Source organism: Aspergillus tanneri (genome assembly GCF_003426965.1).
Source record: "Aspergillus tanneri strain NIH1004 chromosome Unknown AapTan_9_pilon_pilon_pilon, whole genome shotgun sequence".
Classification (NCBI taxonomy): domain Eukaryota; kingdom Fungi; phylum Ascomycota; class Eurotiomycetes; order Eurotiales; family Aspergillaceae; genus Aspergillus; species Aspergillus tanneri.
Window position 1 is genome coordinate 266,581 of NW_022984636.1, and position 23,725 is coordinate 290,305.

Below are 23,725 nucleotides of genomic sequence, written 5' to 3' on the forward strand. Positions count from 1 at the left end.
TGCCAAATTATTTACGGGAGAAACGCCATATAGTACATATGTGTCGACCATAAAATTACATGTATTCGCAAGTATCGATCCTTCATTGAATTAGGTCTCTGATTCAACTAAACTACCAAAACATCTCGCCTTTATAAGGGCGGGGTAAACAAACGGGAATGTAAGCTAACTCATATAGGAAATATACGCGATCTGATGAGGTTGTATCATCAAGATTCAAGAAGATTTGACTGAGAAAGGTGCTGAATAATCAACATTACTACTTAACTAGTTAACTTAGTTAACTAATATCTCACATTTTTTTATATTGTATTCATGTACGGCCTTTTGAATAATATTATCCTTTATATGTTGATTCCATGATTGTGGTGGCGGGAATAGCTTCAAAAGTAGTAAAAAATAGATTTTTGCGTTGAGATATGTAGCCGACCCCTACTGCAAAAAGTAGGGGGAGGCGGTGCGACGGGTGGCGACTTGATTCGTCTACCTTGATGCTGTTTCTTTAGAGAAGACTGCTAGAGTTATCTATATTAGTCTACTCTTGTGCTTTATTATGTAAAATTGAATGACATGCACGCTGTCCAGCCACTTGAGCTTCAAAAAGAGCGGAAGGGAAAGAGACGGGGTTATTACATGTATGTATAGTCATTCTCGAAGAGATAGAGATAAGAATTTGAAACCAGAAAGAGTATTATAATATGTAGAGCACGTTGGTGAGCGCGTTGGTTGCGTCAGCAGTCAATACATTTATTATTGTTATTCTCCCTAGTAGGCTACCAGCGTATAGCTGGTACAGTGTTCTTCTGCCACCCATTCCTTCCCTGAGCAAATGATTATAACACATTTCAATCGATGACGATGGGCTTCCCCATCGTTATGTGACTTGGAAGAGTGTAGTATAGGAGATCTACAATTTTCCTCATTCATGGAATATTGAACCCAAGCGGATTTGAATTTTGTTTTCCAGGGAGCTGTGGGTTATACTCATCAAGCTCTCGGCCACATAAAAAGCTACCTATACCTATAGCAACAACCAAAGAAGGTCCTTTTCACCAGGCAAGAGAAAAGCCAGTGAGTAGAGGAGTACAGATATGTTATTAAGACTGCCTATGCATCTCAGTCATATTTCGGCGGCGATAACAGCTATAGACTTCAGACGGGTTCCAACTACGGATCAGTCACAGCCCAGTTTCTCGCGCCCGGTGAATCCATATTAATAATCAATACTGGGCAAAAATACGCTTCTGACAGCTTCCTTCCGCAGTACGGCCTGAAACACCGCCAAACCCACCATCCACTGTCCTGTTGCGTCCCGACCCATAATTTGTTGATCATGGAGAACTCCTTAAGCAGATGGATCGGAAATGCAGGTCACTGGTGCCTAGAGTTGCGCTGGTCAGCCTTGGGGGTGTTGGGTAAGTGCAGGTTGTGCATAACGCGTTCACTGCTACTGTAACAGCTTGGAAGGAAGTCACAACTCGCCATCGAATATGCTTACCGAGTGCGAGACCGTTCGCCAACAACATGGGTCTTCTGGATCTATGCAAGTAACATGGATCGCTTTGAGTGAGCAGAGTTTTTGGGAAATTGCAGACCGAGCGAGAATAGCGGCCGGAAGGATCCGACGGCCAACACATTTAAATTAGTATACCAATGGTTCCTTGACGAGAGACACACAGACTTGGTCTATATCCTGGATAATGTGGACGATGATCACTTTCTTAATGTATCGCCGTCACCCAGAGTAGTGATAGGGGTATCCTGCTTATCGCCTTAGGCGAGGGGTCGAGGTATGAATTATAATTATTATCGGCTGTACATAGAGAAGCATAACCAGATTTCCCACGAAAATATGACTAAATTTAAATCCGGTATGAAAATCCCCTTACGGCAGGTAGCTGTGATATTGTTTACTAGAGTAGGAAGTTATTAGTTTATTGGGTTTATATTAAAATATGTATAAAATAGTTAAAGGTTTCTAGAGGTCCTCCATGGGATTGGGCAGGGACTTCATGTGTCACGTCAAAGCCGCCTACTGGGAATCGAACCCAGTCTCTCTAGAGGGAACAGAGGCAGTGTTTTACCACTAGGCTACAAGCATGCTACTTATCTAGGTGAATGTAAAGGGCTGGAGCCCGTTTGACCTCTCGGGCCGATGTCCCTATTATCCCTGTTGTTCCTATTGTCCCTACCGACAACCAACCCTTTTGGCCCTTTTGGCCCATTGGCCCTCGATCTATGTCACGTGACTCCACACGTTGTTTGTTTATTGCTCATTTTCCTCTTCCTTTACTGTATTCCCTTCTTCAACGATTCCTTTTTGTACATAACCTATCCCATAGGGTCTACGGGTTTAGAACTTCAGCCCCTGACACGGAAATACTGAACCTAATATATAAAGGAGTCCTGCAAGTACATATATGAATTGCAAAGGCCATCTGCAGCTCAGAAACAAGAGAAAGCCGCGCAAATTACCTACAACCAGGGAATGGTGAATGGGTGACTTTAACTGTCTATTAATTCTACTTGATGAGGCTTTGCTTCTATCTGTACATAATTTGTTAAACTCTACAGTGGTGCAGCTGCTGTGCCGGTCTAAAATTAATAGACGATATCCCCCAACTGTACGTGGTGCTGTATAAATATTTAATTTTGTAGCCAATCCAAACCTATATTATTATTTGTCCATTCATTCTTGCTTACAGAGATGCAATAGTTCGCGGGTGCCTCCGTACCCTCTGAATCCCAGACTCCTTCATACTTCCAACATATTCGAGCCAGGAAGACAATAAGGACAATGGGGACAATAGGGATGTGTCGACGAAAGTGGGCTAATATTAGTACTTATTATTCATTTAGCATCCCCTCGGTCTGACTTTGTTCATTTGTTCTCCTAAATAGATTCAGATAGCTAGAGACCTTCCTTTTCAATACTGTATCGACGGATCGTAATCCATAGATCAGTGACACTAGCCCATACGCGTATTTAGCTGACCGATAGTGCCAGGCCTGAGCTGGTGTCATGGAATCTTTTTAGTGCAGTGGTACTGTCGACAAGAGACTACAGGGACCATAGGCCCGAGAAGTCAAGCGGGTCCCAGCTCTTTACATAAGAGGTATGTATGTTAGGGCCCTACGTCCTAACAAAGAGTTCGGGGCTAATGAAATCATCTATTCATTTTGGAACGCTGTTTGGCATGGAACTGTAGGTTATCTAAATTCGCACATTTCAGAGTATAGTCTTTTATCCAAAAATCAGGAAAGGGACTTTCTAAAAAGACATGTCTACAGCCCTGTCGCTTTCCGGTATGTACTCATATTTGGCTTCCTTTAGTTCCTTGAACTTTTCTCTGCATAAGGACGTCGCATCTTCCTCTTTTTTGAAAATTAGCTCGGCAGCTCTACCCCTTTCCCCTTTCAGCCCATCTTGCATGCGGATCACGAACTTGTCTTCTTTCTTTTTCAGCGCTTGGACTCTGTAGAAATAGGTTCTTCTTCCTGCCTTTTTTTCTAGATAAGCATAATAGATAGTGGCTGTTGGTATTTGTTCACAGTTAGGCACATGTTACTAGAGTTAGGAGATATTTTGCTTACACTTCGAGTCCAAAATATTAGCTTCTTTGCTTCGTTTATTTTGGTTCACGGTTTTTTTTGTAGTCCTATCTGTTTCTACAGGATGAGATCTTCTCTTATTCTCAACTAGATCCATAAGCCATTGAAATCCAACAACCTGACAACTGGAGCCATCTTTTTGGGTCATCTTATCTACATCTCCGACCGTCAGTAGTCTATTGCAATGCCCCTCAAGCGTGGCTTGATATCTATGAAGCTGATAGAAAGACATACACTTCTCCGTTCCCCCCCCTTTGGTTTTTGCCTTCTGTGTTATTATCAAATGAGTGCAGATGTTGCTTATATGCTTTCTGTAGTCTGCCCCAATGCTTTGAATAATTTTACCCAACTCTTCTAGATAAGTATAACATGTTAGAAGCCAGAGTATAGATGGCAAATACCACTTTTTGTGTAGCACAAGACATACCATGAGTATACTTCTTATCAATGGAACGAAAGTCCCCGCTAACAGCAATCACCAAACGTCTTTGGGCCATTGGTTCTGATTATACTTCCAATAAAAGTTGTCAATAAAATTCTTCGGCCTTATGTATGTTGATGTGTGCGAATAGAGATCAAATTTAGACATCGACAAATTTAGGCGTAATTTATTCGACGCACAGTAGGTACAGTACAAATTTGCATGGAGAAAAAGAAAGAAAATATCAGCGAAGTGTTGATAAATAAAGTTGCACACTGCTTACGGGCCTAGGTGGGTGATGGGACGCAGTCTATATTGGGGGTGTTGTGAAATTCAGGGGAAGTGATGCGCAGGGAGCTATTCTATCAGCTACAGGCCAACTAGCCTAACTAGGAAGTAGATGTCATTCAGTGGAAACACCAGGAATCACAGTATCTCAACCAACTGAGCCTACTAAGCGGTTCCCTATATTCTCATCGAGGTGTTCAACTAAAGGATTCGGTCGTCAGATACTGGTCCACGGCTTCTGAACTGTCTAAGAGTGTCTCCTTGACCTACTCTTTCGGAGTTCTACCATTTCCCTCTCATTCAATATGAACTCTAAAAGGGTGTTTTTATATTTTCATGTTTTTACTTAGCTTTAAATACTAGGGCAACTAAAAATATAAAAAATACAGCTGTAATTTATTTTACCTGGAGAAATATTCATTCCGGAAATTTCTCTGCTTAATATATATATATACAGTATTATATTATACTGCATATTAAATTTTAAGCCCTCTAGGTGCTTTATTGTTGAGATATTAAAAGTGTCATCTTATATGGAATACAGAGGCGCGGCGCCCACTTTAATTACGGGTAACTAACTAACTAGTTAATGGCTTAGGCTATGATATAATGTCAAATAATGTCAAATAAGTTGGTGGTAATAGTGACGTAAACAAGGTCATAAAAGAGGGGTAAAACAAACTCCCCTACACCTAGCAGAAGAAGCAACCTAATGATCCATAATAATCACAAGAATGATCATATTGAATGAGAGTGAAATGGTAGAACTCCGAAGGAGTAGGTCAAGGAGACAATCTTAGACAGTTCAGAAGTTGTGGGCCCCGAGCCCACAAGTTCCTGGCAGGAGAAAAGACAACATGCCCTTTACGCAACTGCGTCCTGTGGTCTGTGAGAAGGTTGTTGATTGTCTATTACCTCTTCGAACGAGGACCTAAGATAATAGCTATCCATACAAATGTCACGTGCCAATCCCCCGAATTCCTCCACTACAATATGTTGATCAATATAATCAAGAAACCATCAAAAACAATCATTTTAAGCATCTTTCAAGAATAGTGTCTACTTTCCTATTCGGTATTAGCCGAATATCGGATAAATAATATGGGCGTTGGTGGACCAGAATCATGTGACTAGATCGGGGTAAAACTCCCGCGGAGCACACAACAAAATAATCAATTAAGAATAACCAAGAAGAATAATCAAGAAGAGCCCAACCAGCTCAATTCATTCAAATAAGACCTTTCACCAATCGTACTCTATTTCCTCTTCGGGACTAGCCGTATATCTGAGAAAAACATTCAAAAAGTATAAAATGCGGGCAGAAGTTTTGCAAACAGGTGTATTATTATGCAAGGCAAAACGACAGTGGCTGACCGATACATACACAGCAACCGAGGGAGCCTATCGCACCGCGCCGGATGGGTGGCACGGCCAACGCCTTGTCAGCCTTTTCAAATGCTCCTACCCGCCAACGAGCATTGTCCCGTGTCATGCCCCACTAACAAATGACGTTCAATTACTCCTACCCCGACAGGTTTTATACGAGAATGTAAGTCCAGAAGCGGGTGAAATGATTATTTTCCCTGCCAGTGAGGAATGGGCTAGAATGAAAGGAAACGGAAGACTGGGTGGGCGTGAACCCTCTCAGCTTTTAGCCGTGGATCACTGTATTTTGCGAGTATTGCAGATTTTATCTCATGCACAATGGGGCTGGAAATCCGTCACTGAAACCGAGCATGCGTCTATGGCTTGACGGACTGCAAGCTAGACACACACGGCGTGATTGTGAAGATGAAATTAGGTCTCTGGTTTTCTACTAGGACTCCCTGTCTCTTTAGTATCTTAATAGGAAGAATAGCTCATTTATCTTGTACCACGTCTTGTACAATAAACACCCCATCACAAGCAACTAGATCGCTGCCCTCATGGACTGATGCTTTCCGCCCGCGCGTTATTTTGTTCCCCCGTATAGTAGATGTTAAGAGAATAACTACATCTAGTCTAGCAGTATTGTACACCTATAAAGACAGCTTCACGAGTCACATCCATGTTTTGTTTGTAGCCAATACATCCTGGATAAACTACGCTTTCGACCGTTGATAAGTTTTGAGCGATCGGATCTGCCAGTATGCATCGGTGAAGGCTGACGGATTATTTGCGACATAGTCCTCACATGTGCTTCCCAACCGAGCGCAGTCGCTTGTACCCCATACCTGTCCCGCCCAATCGCCGCAAAAAGCGGTATTAATTACCTAAAAGCCAGTGAGTCTTCTTATGCCCCTCCAGCTTTTGACTCAAGACAGAAGGTTGACGATTTTCAAGCATCCCTCTGAATCAAATAAGAATAGGGAAATAAAATGAATTAATGACGCATAGTGAGAAGCAAAGGAATACATGAACAAAAAGGGGATACTTAGAAGAGAACTGGATAGGAAAATGGATAGTAGACATACAATTTGCTGTGGCCCAAAATGTGAGGGAAAGTCGCATTTCCCTTTAAACATTGCAGTTGGTCTGCCCCAGGACTTGGGGTCTATCGACTCCGAGCCACATGCCAGGTCCGAGGGTATCTGCCCGCGAGGGAAGAACCACATTTTGATCCCAATCTCCGTCCACTCAACGGCGTAGACTCCGCCTCCCTCTTCGTTAAAACCCATACCAAATGATCGATTGGACGGTGCATCGATACTGCACCCCGCATTGTAGTGCTGGGTAGGTGCCTCATAAAAGCAATCCGAGGAGATGAGGGTGCCAGAAAATCCCTCGTTATCAACGCTGCAATCTTTCAACGAGTGCAGTGTCATCATATTGTTGGTCTGTTGATTAGCGCCCTCGATGATATCAATTTCCCCTTTCTCTGGCCAATTCGCACCAACCATCCAGCTGTGATACTTTCCCATCAGTCGTCACCAATTGGTATCGTGATTGCCGGGGTCACGTACAATGCTGGCCAAGTACCACATATCCCACCCGGCATATGCGCCAAATCCAAAACAAATAGCCCATGTTGGTATTGATCGATGCTGGTTAAGCGCACACTCGGCCGACCGCTGCTGGGGGAGACATTGGTATGGTCGGCCCGTACATATAGCATCTGGTCTCGGACTCCAATCAACCCGGACTGTTCTGCCGTGGCGCGATCGACATAGTGGACAAATCCGTGTGTGGGGTCGGCATCCTATTTGCACATCTGGTAAGACTGGCTGGGCTTTACTCGGGCGCAAGCTCCGATGGATACTGTACTCCTACCGTAAAAAATGTGAAGTGGTCAAAGAATGATGCTGACGTTCCAAAGTCATCCTGGAGCTCATACGACGCCTGGCTTACGGCTGCCAGTATGAGAAACCATATATTGCTTGAAGAAATCATTGGTACGATAGATCAAAAAAGTGTGTTTGAAAAGTGCGGTTATAGCTGTTATGCTTTATTCGATCCTCCAAGAGTGTCTATGTATAGTTAGCTCCTATATTTAGATCAACAACAGATGGGCTAGACGGGAAGTAGAGGGTGAGCCTCCCAGTCCTCGCACAGAGATCAATACACCACCCCTCTGCGTCCTCTATATGTATATTTATCTCATGCCGTGGTAAACGACGTTCGTGTAACAAATTATAGCTCCTTGGAATTGTGCGCGAGTTGAATATTTGTTTAGTCTTGAATCCTTGGCCCAATGCTATTAATTACTACGACGAAACGCTGTGGAATACACACCGACTCGCCCGTCCATAATATTGATAGACAGACCTGCCTTATTTCCCTCAGCTTTCAAGGACACATAACGTGAAATCTGAAGACATATATCCACAGAGTCTCAGGCGCCGATGAGCGTGGATCGCGAAATAAACTTTTCGAAGGCCCAGTGCGACAATTCTGTCTTCTACTGGAGGAACTGTGTCGTCTGCGCATATTATAGTGGCCGGAACTAGTGCTGCGAGATTGAGCAGGTAAAGAAAGCTCTTGAATCGGAATTGAAGTTACACTGGATGGATGGATGGATGGCTTCATTTACCCTGACCCTCGCCTCCGCGATATACAGGCCACCACGATTATAGCCATCCCTGTGTGTCTATGTACAGTTTACAGTACCACTTCGTGGGGACGAACTTGGAGCCTCGTCAGGGCCTGTCTTGGTCTATTTGCCTTTGTTTCTGTCGAGGGGCCCTCAGCTTGGGGCAGTTCCATGCGAACTCGCATTTATCGTCTTCGCGAAAACGATGGCGTTTGCCGTGGGGAGCCAACCATGAATGACCATCCGCAACTGTGTTAGTGTATATGCTCGGTTACGAGATAGCGAGTCATATAGTCGTTGGGAATGGATAGAATGTAGCATCCTATCGATCTGGCGCAGATGGCCACCTATACTCTTGTGCCCATTTCTTTAAGAATCTGACCCCGAATAAACCCCCTTTCTCGCGAGATCAAGTGTCGGAATGAGTGTGTTCATTTGGGGCCAACGGCTTCTTTGGCTAGCCGGTCAGCTGCATCATTCCCGGAATCGTCACAGTGCCCCGAGATCCACTGGAGGCGAAGCGGAAGCCCTCGCACTTTTAATTCTCTAGCTGCCTGTGAGGGCATAAATAATCCGCTGGCCTGACTTATTAGATGGGTTCCCGATTGCCTGCAGTGCGGACATGCTATCACAGAGTATTGTTGCAGGCTTCCACCTTGTTTTTGACAATCCCAGCATTTTCTGCGTTATACTAAGAGTTAATGCTTATGGCATAGAAGATCTCCATAAGCTCTACGGTATAAACTGACTGGAATGCCATAGACCGTCTGATGGTACTCCAGATTTTCAGGTTCTGATCTAGGGCTACCGGTGCTGCGCCAAACTTGTCGCCCGCTAAGACGATTGTTGGATGTTTATTTCTCTCTTGGCTTTGCACCTGAATCGTGGACTGTATTTCGTCGAGTATAGACTGTATAGATGTGTCTGCCCAGGCTGGTAGACGACCACTGGTGGAATGTACGCGGAAAATAAGAACATCTGCGTCTCTGTTGTCCGTACCTTCATTGCTGTGATGTCGGGGTGGTTGCATTCAATCTAGTGATGTGATGCTATTGAGATTAGACACGCCAGGCGCTGCGGTTTACATATGGTCGGAATGTTGAGATTGGTGGTTCCTGTATAAGAAGAATGTCAAGGTTCTTGGTATTTTTATCATTAACCAATGCTTCCATGCATTACCTAGACTTCATAATGTTCAATCGTAGCATGCGTAGGTCTCATTTTAACATTGCAGGCCTCCGTTAAGGATAGTTTGGCATCTGCGGGTCCCGAGTCTGATTTTCCCATTGCAATCCAGGCATTTAGCTCTGACCCCTAGGGGGCAGTGCCTCTGTTCGCGGCTGCCCGCGCAGTGGCCGCACCTTGCCGGTTCCTGTTCGATTTTATTATGAAATTCAGGGGAAGTGATGCGAAGGGAGCTACTCTATCAGCTACAGGCCAACCAGCCTAACTAGGAAGTAGATGTCTTTCGGTGGAAACACCAGGAATCACAGTATCTCAACCAACTGAGTCTCTTACATTCCTACGTAGGTGCTCAACTAATTAAAGGATTGAGGTCTGAATAGATCGTCAGATATTTCCGCACCACCAAGTCGGGCGGATCATAGTGTTTCCATAACTGATTTTGTGAGGGGTCTAAATTGATTGTATTCAGAAGGATGGTTCCACTGGACACAACTGCGAGCAGTTGAGCGGACGCATGAAGAAGACCGCACCGGAAGAACCCTTTGTATCAATTGTGATAGCACTATCAGAACCACAGACAGCAGCTGAACACATGAAGAGACAGGCATTGAAGGATCTCTTTTGTCGAAACCATTGTATATATAGCCTTAGAACCACGTGGCAGGAAGCAGACAGCCAGTGAGCAATGTTGGAGAATGGGTTTGCTCTAGTGTAGATGTCGCGATAGACCCAGACAGCGGAGGTCTAGTCACCTCCCACTAATGATTGTAGTGGTAACCATCGAGTCGATCTGAGCGAGATAAGGCAACCAGGCAAGCCTTAGCTATTCTTCATTGTCGCTGGTACGGTTGGGTGGAGACAAAAGCGCATCGCTTAAAATCCAAGTCAGTCGACTATCAGCAACAGGGTAGACTGGAGAACAAATCTAGTCACCGCATAGACAAGAGACCAGCAGACTTCTTCAGCTCATCAATTGTAGCGAGACAAGAGGGAAACACAGAATATTGCTATTCGTCGTTGTTTGTTGTTGGCTGCTTGTCAGAATTTTCACGGACGTGTCAGGCTTCGCGTCCCACCATCCAACACCATTTTCATCTCCTTTGGGCAGATCTTGGTTTCCTCAAGCAGCACCACCGCGAACTGCTTAAGTACTCGTCCCAAGCACCACGAAGAGGTGTCTGCCTATCGTTGGGGTTTAAGTTACACTGGATTACAAAAAGGTGACCAGGTGCTGTGCTCTCTTCTTTTAATTTTCATAGGTCTGCTAGTACAAGAATAAATGTCAAATAATGTGGCCGTTGGTGGACCAGAATCATGTGACTAGATCGGGTAAAACCCCGCGGAGCACACAACAACAAGAGAATAATCAACATAATCAAGAAGAGCCCAACCAGCTCTATTCATTCTAGTAAGACCCTTTTACCAATCGTACTCTATTTCCTCTTCGGGACTAGCCGTATATGTGACAATAATTAAGTTAAATGCCAATAATTAAAGTCGATCAATGTTGACTTACTAATGCTCAATCCTCCTAGTTAACTATGTTTGAACTAAAGGATTCACAAAATTAAAAAGAAGAGAGTACGGCACCCAGTCACCGTTTTTGCAATACAGGTGTACAATAATCCGGGAACCTCGTGTTCCTTTCTTGAGATCCAATTTGTTTTTTACGCACAGAAAGTACTTGCGGACTGTTGACTTGGCGGTGCGGAGTATCTGACGATCGATTCAACCCCTGAATCCTTTAGTTAGTTGAGCACCCAGACAGGTATGCAAGAGACTCGGTTGAGATACTGTGATTCCTGGTGTTTCCACTGAATGACATCTACTTCCTAATTAGGCTAGTTGGCCTGTAGTTGATAGAATAGCTCCCTGCACATCACTTCCCCTGAATTCCACAACATGGACTTCTATATGGAGACCCACCAACACTAAGGGCTCCCGGATACAAGAGAGAATGGGGACGATCTATCCTGGGAGAGCTGGATAAATGGTGAAAACAAACAAAGGAAAAAAAGTCGGACCGAGATGGCTGAATAATGGGTAATAGTGGCCCACTTTGGTCGACATGTTTGTTTCGTGTCATAGCCTCAGTCGCTTCACTAAGCCGCATTGCTGCACCTCCTGCGCTATCTTAGAGCCGCTCAAACAAACCAGATTTTTTTGGGGGATCTGTCGTTGCTAAAGGGGCATATTCCACGTCCGCATATATCTTCAAACTCGCAAGAGGGCCAGTCTCCTAGTCTTCCAAGAAACAAAGGAAATCGCCATATCGGCCACACATGTCGAATACATTGCACAGTATAATGCTATCCTACACCTTCAATGACTTCGCACCTCTCCCAAATCGCGTAATCGTGAGTTTCATAAACAGACCAAGCATTTTAATGTGAAACTCCACTATCAACGTGCGGATTCCGATGGCGGAGAGGTTGACATTCAATATATTCCAACTAGAGCCTACGGGATTTTCAAGCTTCCGCTAACTACTTGGCCTAGACGGGAGCTGAAGAAATTGATGTAGTTCAGAGGCAGATTAAATATTTTATTGCATCGTAACTTGGGAGTTTATATACAAGATGAACATTAGATTGAATCTCAATCAACCTGATTCTATACGGAATTTATTCCGTATTTAAAGCTCTATAGTTTACTTAACATTTCTCCTCAGGATCGCTGTGATACTGCACTGGCGTGAATCGACTAGGCCACCTAAAACCACCAAAAACCTTATCGGCAGAAAAAGTGGAAAGAGCGTCTCTTTACGATTATATCAGGTTAACTGTAAACCAATCTAATTGTATACAGGATTTTTTCCGTACATGAAACTCTGCAGTTTACCTAATCGAGCCGTGATTTAATAACAATCAATACATATTTGACTTCCAGTGTAGTCTCCTAAAAGAAAAGGACAGGAGGGGAAACTGGGGGACGTTCGGCTTGCGTGATCATAGTACTCTCCGGTCCTATATTGGGTGCCTCGTTGCTATTCTGGTGCCACCCTTGCTTGTCAACTCCACTTCGGATGGGACGAATAACAACCCCGTCCACGTAAATCCGATAATTCCTGTCATAATCGTCTAACGGGGGGGACTGATATGACTTCTCCCAATATAGTTTGCGCCTTATCGAGAACCCAGAATACTTATTCTCCATCCGCCACTTCAAGGCAAGCCGGTAGTGGGCCCGTAAGTGACGTATGGCTATTCCATCTATTTATCTCTTTGCCATTTTTGACAGGTTTACTAACTACGACGCCCCGGATCTAAGCTTGACGAAGAGAAACATGCTGGCATTGGGAAAAATGAATGGCCTCATTTTTTACAACCCGGCAAATTGCTATCAAACCGGTGTACGTTCTCTTTCATGCCACCTTGCCACTAATATCTGAAATACTATTAAAGATCAGGTGATCCGAAGTTTAGGGCGTGGCACATTTGGATTTGTTGTAGAAGCATACGACAATGAGTACAAACGCACGTGCGCGATCAAGGTATCAAAGCATCAGAACGAAACCAACAAGGAAGCCCAAGTCCTAAGATGGCTTGAGGAAAAAGACAAAGCATATAGAATCCTGTGTGTTCGCTTGTGGGATGAATTTAAATATGAGGATCACTTCTGCTTGGCCTTGGAGTTGTTTGCGCAAAGTCTATCCAGTTTCTTAAAGAACAATGGCTGCGCGCCACGTCCGCCCAGTCATGTCCAGCATGTTGCCAACCAATTATGCACAAGTGTTGCCTGTAAGATTACCTGCCCTCAATAAGCTTCGACTGTGATCACTACTGACCCAAAGAGACCTGCATTGGCTGGGCATAACTCACACGGATCTTAAGACCGACAATATTCTTTTGGTGGACAGTTTCCGCAAAGTCAGCCTTCCGGCAATTTCACCTCAAAAATATCACGACGTGCTATGTAATACGGAAATCTGCCTGATCGATTTCGGTTGGGCGACATCACAAAACACAAAGCACTACATGTGTGCGGTAACTCCATCATACAGAGCCCCCGAAATAATCCTGAATCTAGGGTGGAGTTTCCCTGTCGACACATGGAGCATAGGTTGTATAATCGTCGAATTATTTACGGGAAACACGCTATTTATTGTGGATGCAGGTGTAGGCCCGCAAGATACAGATAGGGAACTACTAGCAATGATGCAGCATGTCTTGTGTCGACCCATTGAACCAACCATGATCCAACAAGCCAAATCAAGAGGGAGTCCGACAGGAACGACAGAAAATACAATCTTTCAGTATTATTTCCCACCTCTTTAACCCAAGTAGACCACTTTCTAGCAACTGCTCTAGATTTGTCTCTGATGATAAGTTTTCCTTCCCTAGCTCGGTAACTGATCGAATGAAGTCGAAGAAGACTTTAGAGGTGAGAGCCAGCTCTTGCTTCGTAGCCAGCGCGCTGATAGGTCCATCTACAGGAACTTGTTCCACCAACCACCTCCTTCAACTGAGAATTCCTCGCTTTTCTGCGACGTATCTTAACTTTTGACCCAAGCAAACGTATCACACCCGAGGAGGCCCTCCAGCACGCATGGTTGTTTGGCCTCGTAGGTGACAAAGGCACTGTGGCACATCTATGTGGCCAAAATGGTAATATGGACCCTCACAATTTTCCAGCCATATGGGTTGAACTGCACGACCAAATCGGGACTAAATCTAAGCCAGCACCCTTGCCGCAAGTTGACTAAGGAGGATGTTGAGCGGGTTCTGCACGTTGTATCATTGATTCTGATCAGCAAACACCAGTCACAATATGCTCGTCGGAATACACTGCCAGTTTTTATCTCCAAGCATCAGCAGGTGCACAATTATCTGCACTCGCAGGGGGACTGTCCTCCACCTTTATCGGATAATGTTCGTGGGCGGATAGACGCCAACATTAATGCGCATTCTTCTTCCTTTACAGTAAAAAAGGGATAGAGAATATTGGACCTCAGCCGAGATCAACCTTGTATTGGCATCACTAGTGAATGACAAGCCAGGGAAACGTCCGTGCGCAGGGCATTGCATCAATTTAGTCCGCGAGTACATTTGTCAGCTTTCAGAGGCATATATTGAAACCTCTTGAAGGGTGTTAGTTGATAAGGGAGACAGTGGTTCCACTCAACGTTTTTTGTTTCTTTAAGGATGTGCAGATATGCAGTGGTAATCGAACATTGCGTAGATTGTAGCAGCCAGAAAGAGAGTGAGAATGATGGCTATGCAGGAAATGGCACATTAGTCACAAAGCCGTGGTGTAAAAGGAGGTGAATACAAATCTACCCACTGGAAAACCCAATGACTCACATACACTACACCTGGGTAATGTAAATGTTACTACGAGTACGTATATGTGCTATTAGGACGTTTTTAAATCAGCGGTAAGCTGTAACTTGCAAGCCCTTTCCCTTGATTACATGCGCCCTATAAAGAAGCTGCCATCCACGTGCAGAAGTAATTTAAATTTGGTGACAGTATAAAGAGAACTTGGCACACTCTAGAGACAGCTCCACTTACAATCGGGTTCATAATTTAGAAGTATGATTCAGTCTACGAAACTACACGAAATAATATTCACACGCTCTTGGGGTAATTGAGAAGACAGCGGCTTCTTCAAGCTATATGTGTAGGATTTATGTCTGCATAATAGTGCTGGTGGCAGAATATAGCTACAGGCCTTATAGCAGGCGATCTACAACCCAGCAAATCAGTGCCCATCTCGGAATGTTTACTTCAAGAAAAGGACGTCTTTGCCTAAATACTGCGCGAGAGATACCATACCCAAGCAACTCATTCCTCTTCATCAGTAGAATGCCTACTCGATTGCGGAAGAAACAATATGTTAGACAGCTGTGAACTTGGCAAACCATTTGGATTCAGGTCATTTCGTGCGAGAAGGAATAAATATAGGCTATCCTGGAGCTACTTCGACTTGGTGTTCCATTTCCGAGTATGTACCCTATTTAGGCGTCAAAGATGCTACGCACGGTGAGAGAAATAGTAACATATAGAAGGGAAATATATTGTCAGATAGAAATGGAGATAACAACAACCTTAGCTTCACATTCCAGTTGCTGCAGCAAAGATATACGATGATGGCCCAGAATGGAAACTAATCTATTTGGTGGCACTTCTCTGTATTAACGGTGCCTCCCTCCAAGTAGCTTACCCGTGTGCTTTTCTGCACCTTGTGGGAAAAATCAATGTCTCCCCTAAAGGACTCGGTCGTATTCTAACTTCCCCCGTTCCACCTTGGTTATGCAGCGCGATTCCTTCTATCCCCCACTCTAACGGCTGATGGCTGGGTAATATCACTATACGTCCGGCTGGTACCACAAACACGGCCAACCAGAGGTGGCCACAGCTAGTGCCCCAGTAAATACTCTATAGTGCAATGGATCTAGAGTGCCCGGTTTGTCCGATTAAAATCCGGCACCATGCAATACGAGAGAACTTGGGGTCCTTATCCGTCAACAAACTCCCGCTTGTTCCCGTAGAGGACAGCAATGTGCCAATATCCCGGCCTTTTATTTAGAGCGTTGACCCAGTCCTGGAAGCCTATGGCTCTATGGAGGCAGATCTTGTGCTTCGGAAAATCGTGCACTACTTGGAACTGTTCGTCCTACAAAGGGAGCTATGTGGATGGCTCTTTCTGTGGAAACCTGTCACAGCATGGGGTTGTAGATATGGGCGCCAAATACCTATTCCTAACGGAGCGTAGTAGTTGTTTGTGCTGCATGACTGTTTTTGATCCTCCCAGAAAACTCCCGACACTGATACATTAGGGAATGCTCAAGCGGAGAGTGGAGACCGGGAAGCGTCATGGTGTAGTGCGACAAGCTTCTACGGATCAGGATCCTTAGCAGCACAATATAGGTATCTCTACCAGCGATTCCTTTGATTCATGTCTTAGGACCATGATGTTGTTTCCTTGAGGGTTTCGTTGTCACGGTATGTCTTAGTTCCCTTGGAAATGGAGTCTTTTTAAGATCACGATCTACATTTCATTCCCCTACTAAGAATGGTAATATTCGGCAGAGAAGAAAAGGAAATGAAACGTGAAATGAGGAAGCTATAGCCCGAATAGTAGAGTCTCAACTACTTGGCCAATCTATTGTAATACTATTTATGTCATGACTTTGTGGCGATTGTCTTGACATGTCTACGGTAGGTATGGGTTTAACGCCATTTAAAGCGATTCTGAGAAACCTTTTAAGGTTATCATGTATGGGTGTATTAGAAGAACCTAAGAACATCACTTCTAATTGCGATTGATGTTTAAGAAGTTGAAAAAATAAAAATATTACGAATGGAACAACGGAGGTTATATCGAATCATTGTGTGGTTCCTATTCGCCGTATACGACCATTTTCGGTCATGAGATTGGTGTGGAAATACAGGTTAAAACCATGTCTGGGCATGTCACAAAATCAGACACAAAGTTGCACAAAGCATTAATAAGCTGGTCAGCAGCGCTCTGCTCAAGAAGTGCAGATGAAGTGCTAATCTCAACCCGCAGTCGAGAGTTGTAAGCCCTAGATGAGACAGAGACATATCGTGGCGTCTGCGCGTGGGAAAAGCGACTGGTAGTGAATGTATGTGTTCCCCTGCTGATAGTTGGGTTTTCGTCCGTACTTTGATGCTGGACCACGCTTCCAAACTCTGTAGTACTGGCCCACGAGGTACACTCTTTCACGATTTCTCGAAAGCTTGTAGTTTCGAATGCCAAGGATTGGGCGTGCTGATCATGAACGTGACGAAGAAGTTCGCGAACAGTCCATGATTGTGGAAATGTCACCCTTACCGGCGTGATGTTGAGACAGGAACCGACGACCCGATCAATTCCTGGTAATTCAAAGTTGCGCCCACTTACTAACTGGCCAAATACGACATCGGTCTGCCCGGAATGCGTGAACAAAACCCATGACCACGCTGCTTTGACAACCGTGGCGATAGTAATCCCATCCATAGAGCTGTGTGATATTCGAACCTCCCCCGAGGTCTTGACAGGCGTGTCCTGCAACGTAAAGCCGGGACCAGGACTGAGGCTGAGTACCGTCATGGAGGAACCGTCTAATGTTCTTCTCCAAAAGTTGACCGCCGCATTGGATCTTTGTGCATACCGCTGGCGGACATACATTGGAAAGTCAGTGACCGGAGACACAAGTGTCTCCTTATCGCACAACCCGGCCAGATCACCCAGAAGAATGGGTAGAGAGATTCCATCGTACTGTGCATGGGATATACGTATAACAAGAACATGTGCATCCTTCCCCTGCGCAACAAGAGTGAAATGGAGAGGTGGTACTGCGATATGGGGAGGATTCAGACACCCAGCCTCGCAGAGCAACCTAGCATACGCTAGGGGACCTATGTCCCGACCACAGCATATTTTCAAAGGAACTTCCATGCGGCGTAGCACAACCTGGACGAAGTCACGGTTCTGGTATGGGACGAACATAGTACGAAGTATTGCATGGCGTTCGACAAGAGCTGTGCATGCAGATTTTACGCGTTGTATATTGGCTCCACCACGAATGTGGAGACGAAAATAAGTGAATGCCTGGGTATTTAGTGAGTACTGCTGGCATTCCGTGGTTGGCAGAACATCCGTTATCTTCACGGAAAAAGGGAGAGACGGAGCGATATGGGATTCGAAGAGCTCTGTGCAAGATGTACAGTTGGCCCATGACCAAGGAATGTTTTTGCAGGAGCCGTCAATGGGTTGGATACTGGTATTCTGCTGAGCGAGCTTATACAACTGCTTATTCTGGAAGACGTCATAGACTGTCAAGTGCAGGCCCTCGTTCCGAGCTGCACTGACCATGCTCATTGCAGTGATAGAATCGCCTCCGAGGGGGATAAAGCTGTCATCCTTGCCAATATCATGCATATCGAGGTGCAACACACTAGCCCAGACGCGCTGTAGCTTTTTTTCATTTTCTGTCGACGGACTTCTCTTTTTGTACCCCATGGTGGTGTAGGCTGTTAGCTGCTCCTGCGAAAGCGATGCGGCGGCCTCCCGCAAGAGATGTCGGTCGACTTTGCCTGATGGCGTGAGTGGCAATTGGGTGAGCGGGACAAAGGCGCTAGGGACCATGTAAGTGGGTAGTGTCTGTGGTAGATGTAGCCTAGCAGCGACAGCTTGGGACGCGAATTTGCCATCAGGCGGACCAAATAACGCGCTGTTTGACAATGCATTTGGGTCAGCTGCCTGACGGCTGCCTCGCCCATCAAATACAAAGGCAACCAGGCTCGGCTGCCTGCCAGAGACTACTGGGATGATTATCTCCGCCACAACCTGGTGGGCGCTCGGGAAGCACTTTTGTGTCTGATGTTCGACTTCGCCAAGCTCCAAGCGCTGACCGCGAAGCTTGACCTGCGTGTCTTTGCGGCCAATATAGCGTAGCTCGCCAGTAGCGACATACTGTACTAAATCGCCAGTTTTGTACAGTCTTCCAGTGTAGTCGGCAGCTCGGAAGCGTCGTAGCCATGACGGGGCTTGGATAAACACGGCCGAAGATTTTGCTGGGTCGCATAGATAACCACTTCCGACAATGGAGCCCTCAATTAGTAACTCTCCAACGGCACCAATAGGCACCAGTTTCTCATGATTATTGGAGTTCACAACCCAACAGATACCGCCCACTGCTTTTCCAATATTTTGTGGATCAGTTACAGGGCGAACATCGCAGTTTAAGGTTGACTTCACAGCACATTCGGCCGGACCGTAGGAGTTCATCACTCGTATTATTGTCGGGCCAATGGCCAAAAGCTCCAGGTCCGTTGCAGTAACAACTTCGCCGCTGAGAACAACTGTCTTCATAGTAGATATTCTCGACGGGCAAAGCATCCTGGCCACGGATGGTGTTAAATCAGCGAAGGTGACGCCCAGGTCATTGGCGGCTCTTGCTGGGCAATTCTGTCGATCGTTTTCGGAAGGAACGCAAATGCATCCGCCCATGATCAAGGTCGTGAGGTGGTCCGTAATGCTTACGTCAAACGCATGGGAGGAGAATTGGAAGACCCTGGAGCCAGAAGAGAGACCAAATAACTTGCCATGTCCGAGAGCGCTGGAGCAGAATGAACTGTGTTGAATCACGACTCCTTTGGGTTTGCCTGTAGATCCAGAGGTGAACACGGCGTACACAGGATCACCAGGCATGGCAGTCATTTTGTCTACGTTTTGGTTACTTGTGAGCGGTAACCCGTCACTCAAACAGACCACCTCCCGAACAAGCGCGGCAGCAGCCATCTGGTTTAGCAAAGAACACACGATGAGACTTGCGCGGATGTCTTCACAGATGTCTTTCAGGCGTGACAGTGGGTGCGAGGGATCCAGGAGCACAAACGCGGCACCCGCTTTCATCACCCCCAACATGGCCACTGCTGTCCACTTGGACTTCTCGAAATAGAGCGGCACAAACATGCCCGGTTGAACATCGACACCTGCCAGGTGGCGAGACAAGTGAGATGAGTGCTGGTCTAGTTCTCGGTAGGAAAAATCACCATCCCAGGCGCAAATAGCGGGAGCGTCGGGCTGTGCTTTGCAGCGGTCTTGGATGAGCCAGTGTACACACTCTTTAATGGAGTCTGGGACGCTTCCATTCCATTCTTGCAACTCATCCTTGTCTTCTAGGCTCAGTGGCTCTATATCTGCCAAATGCATGCCTAGTCGAGTGCTGACCTGCTGTAGCACATGCTTGAAATGGTGTATGATCCTCCGCATCTGCAGCCTCGGCACGACTTGTTTGTCGAAAGCTGCCCGGAGTTTAAGGGATTTCCTGTCGTATTCGCATTGCATAGTCAGGGCGTAGGATCCAACCTCCTGCTTTCTCGTAAGGTTCAGGCCCTCCTCAAATATCGTTGCTGCACACTTTGGCATAGTAGGGGGCTGGATTATAAGCAGACTGTGAAATCGACAGGCTTCTGCTGCCTCCCAACCTAGGCGGCCGATGCTCTGCAGACCTACATGCTCGAATGGAATCATATTCGTAGCTTGATCTTGTATCACACGGAGTACTTCTGCAACAGTCCAGTGGCTTTGTAATTGGATTCGCACCGGCACAGTGGCAATTGTGGGCCCCATTATATCCTCAATGCCAGTAACTGGAGCATGTCGCCCGGAAACTGTTACTCCATATACTACATCAGAAGAGCCTGTATAGTGGGACAAAACAAGCGCCCAGCCTAGGCGCAGGACAATAGTGGGAGTAAAATCTCCTCTGAGCTCTAAATCAGTGTTTATACGGCATTCGAGTGACTCCGTCGGATTTGGTGTGTAATCCATAGACAACTGTGCCGGGAACGGTTGTCCCTTATAGCCCTGGAGTTGTGATCTCCAAAATGCGTCGGCATCAGCCGTATTCCCCAGGGAGAGATGTTTAATGAAGATATTAAATGGCCGGGCTGAGCGCGGTTCCCCATGATATGCCGCTTCAAGCTGCTGGAATACCATAGGCAGCGACCACCCATCATATGCAGCATGGTGTATGGTTAATTCCAGTTCATCCCAGGTACGCAAGCTGTCTCTAAGTACAAGGCGAAGGCGTCCAAGATGGCTTCCAAGCTGGAATGAGACGGGGGTGTCGTGTATCTTCTTGCTCGGTGTAGGACATTCTATCACCTCACATGGTATCCCTTCCTTAGTCACAACCTGAAACATTCCGTGCAAGCCGGCCTCAATAATACGAGTCCTAAGTATTGGATTACCCCGGACTATAGCCTGCCATGCCGTCTTGAGTCGGGCAATGTCGATGCCCATGGATAGCTTATACCTCTCACAAAAAACGTAAGCATCCGGTTTTTTTATTGTGATCGACATCAACCCTTTCTGAAGCGGCGTACATGGGTAGATGTCCTCAATGTCAATAGGGTTCACATAACATTGTCCTAGCGCTATGGCCATGATATCCTGAGCCTCGCTGGGAGGAAGAAGAGAGAAACATTCAGCCTCGACAACTGCTGTTTGGTTGGTACATCGGGCCACCAACGCTAAGTGTGAGATCTGGGGATGATCAAACACCTCCGCAACTGATAACTCTAAGCCTTCTTCACGCCCCAGGTTTACCAATCGCATGGCGGTGATGGAGTCGCCACCAAGGCGAAAGAAATTGGCATCCGTGGTAATGCACTTTAGGTCGATCTTGAACACCTTGGCCCAGACGCGCTGTAGCTTTCTTTCGACTCCAGTCGGTAGCTTTCCTAATGCCATAGGCACGGTTTCCAGGTATGCAGTTATTTGATCACGGCATACTCTTGCGGCCTCATCTCGCAGTCGGTGTCTATCGGCTTTGCCTGACATGGTCAGGGGTATGTGCAGCAATGGGACGAATATTCTGGGAACCATGTATGTGGGAAGTACATCACACAACTGCGCCTCTGCTGCGATTGCTTTGGCCCGGAAGGAGTCCGTTGGTGCAGCGACGACCTGCTCAAAGCGCCTTGGGTAATGAAGCTTGTCTAGCGAGACAGCCGGCCTCTCGTACACGAATGCGACCAGCATCGGTGGACTAATCTGTTCGGTGGGCACTACGGCCTCAACTACGGCATGTTGGCAGTCACTGAAGCAACGTCTTACCTGTTGTTCAATTTCTCCAAGTTCTACACGTTGTCCACGAACCTTGATTTGGGTGTCTTTTCTCCCAACATACAAAAGCGACCCATCCTTAGCATACCGCACTAGATCGCCCGTTTTGTAAAGTTGGTCGCCCCTACCAAGTCCGCGAAAGTGGCTCAACCACCGCGGCGCCTGGATAAAGGACTGCGAAGTCTTTTTATCATCATTGAGATAGCAACAGCCCACAAGCGGCCCTTCAATGATCAGCTCGCCGACATCTCCAATTGATGTGAGCTTTTCATGGTTCTGTGGATCTACAACCCAACATACCCCGGCCTTGGTGACCCCAAGGCATCGAGGGTCTCCCGTGCGTTCCACGGACGGGTGAGCTGCCGTGATTACGGAACATTCCGTAGGCCCGTAGGCCACGATAAGTTGCACACGTTTGGCCCACACTGCAATATCGGGTGGAGATAAAGGCTCACCTCCGAGGACCATCGTCGTAAGAGTGGGAATCTGACTGTTTACTAACAGGGTAGCGACAGAGGGAGTGAAAAAAGCCCAAGTGATCTGCAGCTTGGTTGCAGCCTCTGTGATAGAGGCCAGGCGCTCTTTCTCGGACGGAACACAGATACAACCCCCTACTGTCAATGTTGTTAGGGTTTCCATGATGCTTGCATCAAAGGCGTAGGAGGCAAACTGAAAAACCCTAGAGGTGGCCATCAGTGACAGGAGCTCTATCTGAGCAAGTGCGCTAGTGGCGAAGGAGGTATGGGTAATCACGACTCCTTTGGGTTTGCCTGTAGATCCAGAGGTGAACACGGCATATACAGGGTCACCAGGCATGGCAGTCATTTTGTCCACATTTCGGTTACTTGTGAGCGGTAACCCGTCACTCAAACAGACTACCTCCCGAGCAAGCGCGGCAGCAGCCATCTGGTTTAGCAAAGAACACACGATGAGACTTGCGCGGATGTCTTCACAGATGTCTTTCAGCGTGACAGTGGGTGCGAGGGATCCAGAGCACAAACGCGGCACCCGCTTTCATCACCCAACATGGCCACTGCTGTCCACTTGGACTTCTCGAAATAGAGCGGCACAAACATGCCCGGTTGAACATCGACACCTGCCAGGTGGCGAGACAAGTGAGATGAGTGCTGGTCTAGTTCTCGGTAGGAAAAATCACCATCCCAGGCGCAAATAGCGGGAGCGTCGGGCTGTGCTTTGCAGCGGTCTTGGATGAGCCAGTGCACGCACTTATTAATGGAATCTGGGACGCTTCCATTCCAGCCCTCTAACCTTGCCAAATCTTCTGGTCTGAGGATATAAACACCCTCATCGATTATTGCACCATTATCCATTGCAACCGCTCATAGCACAAAACCTATGGGCTTCCCTAAACCGCCGTCAGTGGTTGCTTGATGATTCAGTCTCACTAAGTGTCTCCTTAGGAAGTGGTATCGTAGAAAAAGCTCTACGGATATCTTAGGTGGTGACGAATAAGCGCGAATACATACGCTTCCGCCACCTCGGGTGGGATGATACTTAAATACATTTTATGTCACCTGTATAACCTGACCCTTGCCAACCATAAAGGACTGGGCTCAACTTGAACACTTTCTCTGATATCGTCAACTCTGGTGTCAGTTTCGCCC

General features: G+C 46.3%; 2 protein-coding genes across 2 annotated transcripts; both read right to left on the bottom strand.

Annotated features, from left to right (window-relative positions):
- Positions 1-6,402: 6,402 nt before the first annotated feature.
- ATNIH1004_011672 (glycoside hydrolase family 16 protein) lies at positions 6,403-7,690 on the bottom strand (the record flags this gene model as incomplete). Its single annotated transcript, XM_033576234.1, has 4 exons — positions 6,403-6,573; positions 6,775-7,204; positions 7,264-7,499; positions 7,571-7,690. 4 exons carry the CDS (start codon positions 7,688-7,690, stop codon positions 6,403-6,405), a joined length of 957 nt encoding a protein of 318 aa, XP_033420898.1.
- Positions 7,691-16,886: 9,196 nt separating this feature from the next.
- On the bottom strand, positions 16,887-23,431 carry ATNIH1004_011673 (Nonribosomal peptide synthetases (NRPS); the record flags this gene model as incomplete). Its single annotated transcript, XM_033576235.1, has 2 exons — positions 16,887-23,047; positions 23,122-23,431. The coding sequence occupies 2 exons, from the start codon at positions 23,429-23,431 to the stop codon at positions 16,887-16,889; spliced, it is 6,471 nt and encodes a 2,156-aa protein (XP_033420899.1).
- Between the last annotated feature and the right edge of the window lie 294 nt (positions 23,432-23,725).